The sequence below is a fragment of the Notolabrus celidotus genome, chromosome 13, assembly GCF_009762535.1.
Source record: "Notolabrus celidotus isolate fNotCel1 chromosome 13, fNotCel1.pri, whole genome shotgun sequence".
In the NCBI taxonomy this organism is placed as follows: domain Eukaryota; kingdom Metazoa; phylum Chordata; class Actinopteri; order Labriformes; family Labridae; genus Notolabrus; species Notolabrus celidotus.
In genome coordinates, this window is record NC_048284.1 from 30,911,386 (window position 1) to 30,922,993 (window position 11,608).

An 11,608-nucleotide genomic window follows, 5' to 3' on the forward strand; every position below is an offset into this window, starting at 1 on the left:
GAGGCACAGGATCTTGTTACAGCAGATTTCATCACTTTTATTTTTTAATATCAAACTGAAAGTTATGTTTATTTATTGAAAAGGAAATTGGAATAGATTTAATTTTTAGTGTGTAATTTAAAGCATCTGAATGGACAAGGGAGGTTTGTTTATGGTAGTGAATCAAACATTTGAATGGGAGCACACTCCAAAAGGAAATAGATCTAAATATTCAAATCAATGTTAACATATGATGTGTTCAGTCTCAAAATAACAGCTTTGTATGAGATTACATTGCTATGATAATATTATTAGATATACTATAACTAATACTAAAACCCGGGTTCTTTTTAAAATTTTTGTTGCAACTTTCCACCAGAAAAAGTGAACAGAGGATAAAGAAAATTTAAAAATATTCATCCATGAATTCTCTAAAGTATCATAGCTCAGTATCAGATAGACTGGACCTCATGGACTGGATTCATTGATGGATGAATCCCTTTGTAGCTTGTAGAGGCATCGGATTTGCATCAACAGCATGAAAAATTAAACAGACATCAACAACAGTACAGGACAGCACATGGTATTTATATGACACAAAATCCTGAGAATTAAAACATGAAAGCATCATGTTGTACCTGTGGCTGTGAGGGATATCAGACATCATTCACTAAAATGCTGATGCTTTTAAAGCTTGTTATGAAGCTGAATGATGTAGGGGACAAAGTCTGTGATGCCCCTTTGTGGGGTGTAGTCCATTTAATTAATTTATTAACAACTCACAGAGGAGGGGTTTCTTGATTTAAAAAACGGTGATTTCCTGCCATCTTTAATCTGATAAAACTGTCTGAACAGAATAAAACTGTCAGATTAAAATCTGTATGTTCAAAACAGAAATCAGATAACAATAAATGGATAAGATCAGGTCATCCAATTTTGGATTTTATCCTTTTAAAAAAATGTTTTGTTGAGAACTTTTCAGCAGGATTTAAATTATTTAGATCCAAAAAGGATTATCATGATCCCAGCGGAGGACTGGAATCAGACTGGACTACAGGAAAATAACGTGGAACAAATTCTACTAAGCATTATTACAATGTTGTGGATACTTAAGACATGTTTTTGAAAATATATATTTTGCACTTGAATTGCTCAGTCACTACAGTGAGAGTAAATGAGGTAGCTAGTGGGGCTTTCAAGAAAACAACAACAGGATTCTGTCCTCATCAGATTATCCACCTAATAGTCATCAAAACTCCTGTGGGGAACTTTCGGTTTGTGTCCACTCTGGCTCCCCCTGTGGACAAAGAAATCTTTCCCGAATTTGCTCTGTTCAGGTTTAAATCAAGCAGAAACCTCTGGTCTCAAAATACGAAGCCCATGCGGAAGTGTTATAAACTGCAATTCATCGAGAATCCGCTTGAGGCTGGCTGCAGAAACACCAGAAACCACATAGACACCCATTCAAAGAAGACGATCTTTACAGCATTAATAAACATGTTTAAAGCCTGGATCAAAAAACGACTTGGCTCCATGAGCTAATTTTTCTATCGGCACACACTGTACAGGGGGGTTCAGAAAATATTAAGATTACGAGTTTTGCCCAAATAAGGACATGAATGACTTGACTGACAGGCAGGAACACTGTAGCTGTTGGCTAGGAGGCTTAAACCCCGCCTCTTTACCTCACACTTTGACTGCTTGAGTTCCGCATTTCCAATATGGCTTCTGCCGCCGATTGGCTTCAAAACAGCGCTCAGGAACAGATGGGTGATGTCACAGACACTACGTCCTTTATTTATACAGTCTATGGTTTCCATGTGTTTTTTAGACACAGGTCTGGTTCTGCTCTCTTTTTATATTGAAATAAATCACTCATCAGAAATCTTTGCTGTGGCGCCTGTGAAAAATAGACTGTAATGATCTGACAGCCGTCGGAGGTGTCAGGTGTTTAAAATAATCAAAGAGGAATAGTCACTGCTCTTGCTGATGGTCTTGTTTGTCTGTTTCAGGAAATAAAAGCAGTATCAAAATATGTTTAAGTCTGTTTCATGACCAGATAAAAACTCCTCACAGGAGCTTTAATATTACATGCTGAATATTTTAAAGCCATTGTAAAGGTCTTTCGCCCCCTGCGTACATAGTCTTATATCTTTGTGATGTCGTCCTGTCACTTACATGTGCAAGTAGTGTTCTCTGATATAAAGTGTCAGCCCCCTGTGGACAAAGTATGTACTATGGAGCCTCATTCAGAGTACCGATTTTGGAATCTGTAGTATGTATCCAGATTAGGCTGATCCAATCCAGTTTGTCTTTGAAAAGCCAGGACAATTATAAGATGGATTATCTGACACTGGATAGAAATAAAGTGGATTCCCAAATCCAGACCAACAACTTCGTCCAGGTGATAAAAGTGCAGATTCAAACCAGAGGGGGGATCTGGTTTTAATTTGATCCTGTCTGGTCTCTCAAGGTCCTGGTGTTGGTGGAGTAAGAGTTTTATTCCTAAAATGAATACAGTGAGGACTCAGGAGGAACTTTTGTATCACTTAAAGAGTCGTCCTGTGGTGTTAAACTGTGTGGGTAAAGATATAACAAACAGGAGACCTAGGAGTCCTGAGGTTACATTGTGTATTATTTATCATCACGTGTGTAAAATGATCCGACTCTCATCAAAGATACATGTGTGAGTCAGACCAGGTGGGACAACCAGGAAATAAACTACAGAGGCCTCCTCCCCCACACTGAGCCTTGTTGGACCCGGCTGCACCATGTATTTGCATTTGACGGCTCCATGGAGATGCTGTCTGTGTACACACACAAATACACACATACATATACACACACACTTCCCTTCATTCATGTTTAACTGGTAATCTGGAAGTTTCCATCTCACGTAACTTCTGGTAACTTACAGTGAAGCTCCTGAAACAAAACAGAAAGTGTGAGATGGTGCTGATATGACACACAACAATGTAAAGATGTTTGTTATGAGTACGGTAAGGTAAGGTGTGGCTGCCAGCCTGCAGGTGTGCAGGCAGCCGAGCACTCACTCACTCACTCACACACACACACACACACGCACGCACGCACGCACGCACGCACGCACGCACGCACGCACGCACGCACACACACACACACACACACACACACAAACACACAGAGCACTTCCCTGCACCACCTGCTGTCAGCACACACAGAGGATACATCTCAGAGGCATCGCAGGTAAGTTCCCTTATCTCACTTCATTTAGCAAACATCTGAACTCTCCTCCTTTAAAATGATTTCAGCTTCATAAGAGGACATTTCTAATGTTGGATAACAGATAACTTTATAACTTTGGTCTTACAGGCTTCTGAAGGAATAGACTGTGTCTTTACATTTGCCTAAAAAATGATCCGACTGTCACGAACATTCATCAGTAATCTAGACTTTGATTGTTTTCAGAGAATGAAGAATATAATAAGGAGGGGAGACTGGGGACGCTTGGAAACTTTGTGTGTTATTTACTATTATTTAGACTTTGCTTTGAAGTAACTCAGAGTAATTTAACTTTCATCTGTCTGCCATAAAACCATTAAAGATGCTTTAATGATTTTGGTTAACTAGTCAGCTCAAACAGTGATCAGAGATGGTTGCAGTATCTTTAAAAAACACTTTTATTCAGGTATCTTTTTTTGAAGATGTTTATTTAATTGGTCAATGATTTCTGTCACAGTAACGTCATCAGACGAGGACTAAACTGAATCTGTTTTATTTATTTATACTAAAGTTCAGGATGAAATTGAACTCATTGAGGAAACACGTGTCCTACCTCAAAACCAACATTTCTTTTCCTTCTTAAAAACCCCCCAAAGATGTGTCATAGGTCTTCCTGGTGGGTACACGCTCTGAATGAGCATGTGCAGTACAAGTGTTATACTCATCTGATTAGACATATTAAACCTGTGCCAACCAGTCCTCTAATATAACTAAAGATGAAACCAGTTCTCTGATTCACACAAAACTTTTCTTAGATTTATTTACAGACACACAACCTCTTAAAGTCACTGACAGATTCAGGTCTATCTCGTGAAACTACTGTATCAGCTTTGGTCAGATTCTGTGACCAGATATTAATTTCTTCTTCTATAATCTTTATTTTTCAGCTTTCATTACCTTTATTTATTGATTTATTGCTACTTTATGTTTTTATGACACTTACCAGCTCTAAAATGAAAAATCAAACAGTGTGTGACAGAAATATATCTGCAAGTGGGTGTTCTTAACAAAGCTCTGAGCACAATATTTACCCAACAGTTGATTGTTTTAGCCTGTGTTTAATAACCAGACAGGCAAAGGTGGAAACTACCCCGAGGCGACTGCACAAAACCAACAACTAGACAGAGAGGTGTTGATAAAAGTCAAATAGGCAAGACTGTATCTGACATCTGTGATGGCCACTTCAAGTTAATAACATCAGACTAACTTACACCTGTGAAGATGGAGCAGAAGTTCTAACTTGAGTAAAGGGAAAACATGACAGCAAAATGAATGTAAGATATTGATCTTCCTCACAGGTTAGAGTTAGCACAGCACAGTTACAAAGCTTGAGCCATTTTAATATACTTCATGGATCAAAATGAGCGTAAAGTGAGTCCGACTAAGATAAGATACATCTAAATATGTTTTTACAAGTCTGGAAGATGACGAAGTTGAGATGCTGTGTAAAATAAAAACAGATTTTGAGGGTTTAGAAATAATTTAAAGTGTACATTTAAGTGAAAATAAAAGAAAACGTATCAAATGTTGAAACTGAAATTTTCAACTGTTTTATGAAAATATACTCATATTAAATGTAATGCCAGCAACACGTTTCAAACAGTTGGGACAGGATCATGTTTACCGTTGTGTTCATCAGCTCTTCTTTGAACAACACTCTGTAAATGTTGGTGAACCCAGGAGACCAGTGTCTGGGCTTTAAAGTTAAACGTTGTCTCATTCTTGCCTGATAGAGGATTTCAGCTGCTCAACAGTTAAGGGTCTCCTTTGTTGTATTTTAGTTTCATGATGCTCCAAATGTTTTCAATGAGCAACAAGTCAGGACTGCAGGCAGACCAGTTCAGGACCTGGACTCTTCTACTACAGAGCCATGCTGTTGTGATACATGCAGAATGTGGTTTATCATTGTCTTGCTGAAATATGTAAGATCTTCCTGAAGACATCATTGTCTGGATGGCAGCATATGTTGCTCCTAAACCCGTTTATATTGTTCAGCATTAATGGAGCCTTCACAGATGTGTAAGCTACCCATGCCATGGACTCTTATGATCCCCATACCATCAGGGACACTGGCTTTGAACTGTGATCTGATAGTGGTCCCTCTCCTCTATAGAGTGGAGGACACAGGGTCCATGATTTCCAAAAAGAATGTCAGATTTTGATTCATCAGACCACAAGACCGTTTTTAAGATACAGCAACAAACTGTGTTTACAGACAATGGTTTTTAAAAGTGATTTTGAGCCCATGCAGTGACTTCCACTACAGAGTCCTGTCTGTTTTTAATGCAGTGACTTCCACTACAGAGTCCTGTCTGTTTTTAATGCAGTGACTTCCACTACAGAGTCATGTCTGTTTTTAATGCAGTGACTTCCACTACAGTCATGTGTGTTTTTAATGCAGTGATTTCCACTACAGAGTCATGTCTGTTTTTAATGCAGTGACTTCCACTACAGAGTCATGTCTGTTTTTAATGCAGTGACTTCCACTACAGAGTCATGTCTGTTTTTAATGCAGTGACTTCCACTACAGAGTCATGTCTGTTTTTAATGCAGTGACTTCCACTACAGTCATGTCTGTTTTTAATGCAGTGATTTCCACTACAGAGTCATGTCTGTTTTTAATGCAGTGACTTCCACTACAGAGTCATGTCTGTTTTTAATGCAGTGACTTCCACTACAGAGTCATGTCTGTTTTTAATGCAGTGATTTCCACTACAGAGTCATGTCTGTTTTTAATGCAGTGACTTCCACTACAGAGTCATGTCTGTTTTTAATGCAGTGACTTCCACTACAGAGTCATGTCTGTTTTTAATGCAGTGACTTCCACTACAGTCATGTCTGTTTTTAATGCAGTGATTTCCACTACAGAGTCATGTCTGTTTTTAATGCAGTGACTTCCACTACAGAGTCATGTCTGTTTTTAATGCAGTGACTTCCACTACAGAGTCATGTCTGTTTTTAATGCAGTGACTTCCACTACAGAGTCATGTCTGTTTTTAATGCAGTGACTTCCACTACAGAGTCATGTATGTTTTTAATGCAGTGATTTCCACTACAGAGTCATGTGTGTTTTTAATGCAGTGATTTCCACTACAGAGTCATGTCTGTGTTTAATGCAGTGACTTCCACTACAGAGTCCTGTCTGTTTTTAATGCAGTGACTTCAACTACAGAGTCATGTCTGTGTTTAATGCAGTGACTTCCACTACAGAGTCCTGTCTGTTTTTAATGCAGTGACTTCAACTACAGAGTCATGTCTGTTTTTAATGCAGTGACTTCCACTACAGAGTCATGTGTGTTTTTAATGCAGTGACTTCCACTACAGAGTCATGTCTGTTTATAATGTAGTGACTTCCACTACAGAGTCATGTCTGTTTTTTAATGCAGTGACTTCCACTACAGAGTCATGTGTGTTTTTAATGCAGTGACTTCCACTACAGAGTCATGTCTGTTTATAATGCAGTGACTTCCACTACAGAGACATGTCTGTTTTTAATGCAGTGACTTCCACTACAGAGTCATGTCTGTTTATAATGCAGCGACTTCCACTACAGTCATGTCTGTTTTTAATGCAGTGACTTCCACTACAGAGTCATGTCTGTTTTTTAATGCATATTGAGATGTCTCCAGATTGAATCTTTTAATGATGTTATGTACTGTAGATGATGAAATCCACTCATTCTTTGTCATGTTACTCTGTTGACCTAGTTGCTCACACAGTCTCTCACAGAGTGGTGAACCTCTTCCCATCTTTCCACTTGAGAGACTCAGCCTCTCTTGAGTGACCTTTTTAGACTACTTCATTCGACTAACCTGTTGATCATTAACCTCCTTAGTTGGGAGATATTTGTTTTAGAATTACACAACCTTTTCAGTCTGTCATTGTCCCTGGCACAGCTTTTCTGAAATGTGTTGCTTGCATAAAATTTAAAATTTTCCACAATAAATGTGTCTGCTTCATGTTGTGATAAGTTGTTTATGCACTTTTTTAAATGAAAAAATATATAAATAATTTGCAAATCAAATTATGTGTGAATAAACATTGTATACAGCGTTTCAGTTTGTTATGAAACGGAGTTGGAGTTATGTGCATCTATATTTTATTGTATTTTGAGGTGTCTTTACTCCCATACTTGTGAAATGTTATGTAGACTGGACATCAAAGGTTAAAATGTTTATTGTAAATATAGTTTTGTTATGGGAGAACATTAGTAAAAAACTTGACTGTGTTTCTGTTCTGACAGGAGACCGAGAGGAAGATGAACTGGGGTTTCCTGGAGAACGTCCTCAGCGGGGTGAACAAATACTCGACTGTGATTGGTCGGATCTGGCTCTCTGTGGTCTTCCTCTTCAGGATCTTGGTGTACGTGGCGGCAGCTGAGCAGGTGTGGAAGGATGAGCAGAAGGATTTTGTGTGCAACACTCGTCAGCCCGGCTGCGAGAACGCCTGCTTCGACCACTTCTTCCCCATCTCTCAGGTGCGTCTGTGGGCCCTGCAGCTCATCATGGTGTCCACGCCATCCCTGCTGGTGGCGCTGCATGTAGCCTACAGGGAGCACCGGGAGGCCAAACTCAAGAAGAAGCTGTACAAAGATAAAGGGAGCATCGATGGAGGTCTGTTCCTCACCTACACCCTCAGCCTGGTCTTTAAGACCGCCTTCGAGGTGGGCTCTCTGCTTTGTTTTTACTTCCTGTACAACGGCTTTGAGGTTCCCATCATGCTTCAGTGCAGCGAGAGTCCCTGTCCCAACACTGTGGACTGCTTCATCGCCAAAGCCACAGAGAAGAAGATCTTCCTCTACATCATGGGCTGCACCTCCATCCTCTGCATCGCTCTGAACTTTGCAGAGCTCATGTACATCGCCTGGAAGCGGCTGTGGAAATGTTTGACCAGGCGGTACGTCCCCGTGGAGGAGAAGGCTTCCTTACGCAGCCGGCCATCTGTCTCTATTGTCAACAAGTTTGCGTTGGCTGATCCCACAGTAAACACAGTGGACAGCTTCACACAGCCGGCACACACAGCTGAGAACCAGACAGTCCAGTCATGAAGGGCTCAGGTTACTAGCTCAGAGGGAAACCACAGGGAGAGCTCTGATTACCTGAAAAACCAACATGGACACTGAGTCTCATTTAACTAACCCTTCCACCGCTTTCTCTCAGACTTTATGATAAAAAAGTTCTAAATATAGAGTCATGAACCACCTCTCGGATTTTATATTGGTTGCTGTTTTTAAGGTTTGCAAAGGTAGATGATGAGAGCAGCAGAGTGACGTCAGCACCTGAGGTGAAGAGAGCCATGTAGAGGTCGTTTCGGTGTAAGTAGTAATTTTCTGTTATACAAAAGGTCTGTCTCTGTAGAGAGGAACAGTCAGAGACAACAAACACTTTTATTGGACCTGAAGGACCAAGGTTTCAAATTCCCAGATTTTTTTTTACAATATGAGAAAAAACCTGCAAAATCATTTGTTTTTATTGAAGTCTGAGGCTCAGGAGGAAATTTCAGTCTGAGATAAAAGTCCTGCAGACGTCAAAGCGATGTTATCTGTCCTTTCTTACAAATCTTTAAGGCTGCATATTTTGCATGTTTACCGGACTAGCTGGGTCGAGTCAAAGATCAAGATGCACTTTGGGAAACGTAGGTCAAAACCTGTATATATCTGGCTTTGATGTTGACTCTGCTTAGTTTGATATTATAACTTAAATACTATTCCTTCTCAAGAAAATGTGTTGCTATATAAATCTGTGTCATATATAACACACGTGTCCTCTCTCATGAGAAGCTGAATGTCTGTAATAAGAGAGGAATATAAAAGATAGCGATTCATTCTGTCATGATATTAGGACTATTACTACCAAACAATATTATAACAGAATGAATGAACTGGAGCTCCGTGTCAGGAAACTACCCACTAAAACTCTTTGAGAAGCTTGAATTCAAAAGTCTGTTTTGAATATTTCAAACAGTTCCATGCCGAGATAAAAACATGTCTCCATTTATCTTCTGACTAAATATGAATGCTAAATCAAAATATATAAACAGGACATTATGCAAACACTATTCAGAAAAAGTACACATGATGGTTGCAGGTGCAGGATGCTTTTCTGATCTGTCCTTTTGAAATAACAAAGTTTAACCAAAGACAAAACATTTGATTTTATTCTCATGATTTAAAACTGTCTTCTTGTACATTTCTGACTTTAATCTAAAAAGTATACACGTTTATCTCGTGAATGTAGGACTCTAAATCTCAAAGTTTTGTTTCTTATAAGGTGAACCTTTGTTCCATCTGTTACCATGAAGGAGGTGGGGTTCATGACCTGTTTCTGCAGCCGGTCAGCAGGGGGAGCTCTAAATGTTTTGGCTATAACTTATAACAGTCTGTGATTTTCCACCATTTAAACCCAAATCAGTTTATTAATCGATCCTTTTATTAAACAAAAAGGCTGTGAACCAAAACAAACTGCAGATTTGATTGGTTGTTGCTTCACCTCACTGTCACAGCTGTGAAGCTCTGAGCTGTTCACTTCCATCCATAAACAACAAAGGAGAAAGGACAGTTTGGATCAAAATCAGCAGTAATGCACATCACAATATTGTTGTGTAAGTTTTATGTGACATCTTAGATTTATTTTTGATCATCAATACTTCAGTTATGTGTTCATTTAAGGATTTAACCAGACCTGCCAACACTCCTGATTTAGGCGGGAGTCTACCGCCTTTTTAACTTATTCTCCCGCTGTACTCCTGAGTTGTTATTTCTCCCGATAATCTCCCTATTTCACGTTGATGTCAATCAAATGAGTGTCCCTCACAGTGTCACTATCACAATATCACAGGTGAAGTTATTAATCACTAAACTCTACCTGATAACCTCAGGTGGAGATGCAGAGGAAATCTCTTCCTTCTTGAAATAAAGAGCAGAAAGCAGCAGAGGCTGAAGATGCAGAGGTTACTGTAGGTCAGATAACATTTAGCTGTAGGTAATAAAAAGGATTTAAAGGACCCAGATGAATGACTTTAAAAAGCACATAGAGATGTAGATTCATGTTACAGAGACTCCTGCATTCAAAACTGTATTGAAATAACGCTATAATTGTGTCAACATCAAAATATGGTGTCAACCACTCTACCTGGAATATGTGTGTGTTACTCCTCACTGCAGTGGCTCGCTCTACTCTCACTCTTCAACATGTTCATGAATTTTTTCATATTTGTAAGACATGGATTTTTTAATGTTGTATGTTTATTGACATATTTTACTGCAAACCTTGAAATGAAGAGACATTCAAAGTATTTGACTTACATATCTGTTTATTAAATGTATTAATCTGCAGTTCAGGTTATATATGGACAGGCTTGGTGGGTATAGGCTGATTTTACGACACTGCAGATAATCTCCCTAATTATCACAGTCCAATGTTGGCAGGTATGTTTAACAAATATAATGTTGGAGAGATGTGATGAATTCACACGTTTAGGAGAAACTGTCTGTTAATGTTCACCTAAAATAACCTGATGTCGTAACATTTGGCCATTTTTTGTCTGATTGAAGCCAACATTTTATCATCAACACATACATTTTGTAAGAATTAAGACTTCATAATACATTTGACAGACGTCACTGGTGCTGGTCTATTGCAGAAACAGGCTTAAGTTGGAAGAGGTTGGAGAATAAATCTAATAACTGAAGCATCAAGAGCTTTAAGATTCTCATATCATTTTCTTTTATCCTTGCATTCATTTCTTCTCACACTGAGATGAAGACTCAATATGTACTTTATGTGGGTTGATGATTCCTTTCTTGGAGCTTACATAGCACTTACTTGGCAGTCCAGGAAACTCCCAGCACAAATCAACTTCACAAGTTTTGACCTGATTCAGTTCAGAGACTAAAACCTCGTCTTTCTGAATGAAGAGTTTGTTTTGTTGTGTTCATTAAAGAGGGTTTGTTTATCATTTAGCAGCACTTTGGGTTTGTTTGAGAGAGCACTGACCTCAGCTGATATTGTCTAAAATAAATGAAAGCACTGATATGTGTATGTGTGTATGATGCATGTAAAGAAGATATTTTTCATTTGAATGTGAGGAATTTATCCCGACCAGTCCGTGTTTGGGAATGTGTCGCAGCCTCATATTTTACATTATTTATACTGTTCCACAAAATATTACATAGAGATGATTGTACACTTGTAAGTAAATAAATCATTTTAAACATGAAAACGCCTCTTCAATTTCAAATGTTTTCTTATTTGCAGGCCTGCTTGTTGTATCTTATGTTTCCAAAAGTAGCATGGGAGTTCAGTTATCAGCCCCCCTCCTTTGGAATCAAGTACCAATCGAAGTCAGGGAGGTAGGCACCCTCTCTACT

General features: G+C 38.9%; 1 protein-coding gene across 1 annotated transcript; it reads left to right on the top strand.

Moving 5' to 3' along the window:
• The first annotated feature begins 7,498 nt into the window (after positions 1-7,498).
• cx28.8 (connexin 28.8) lies at positions 7,499-8,287 on the top strand. Its single transcript, XM_034700153.1, has 2 exons — positions 7,499-7,624; positions 7,718-8,287. The coding sequence occupies exons 1-2, from the start codon at positions 7,499-7,501 to the stop codon at positions 8,285-8,287; spliced, it is 696 nt and encodes a 231-aa protein (XP_034556044.1).
• Positions 8,288-11,608: the final 3,321 nt, after the last annotated feature.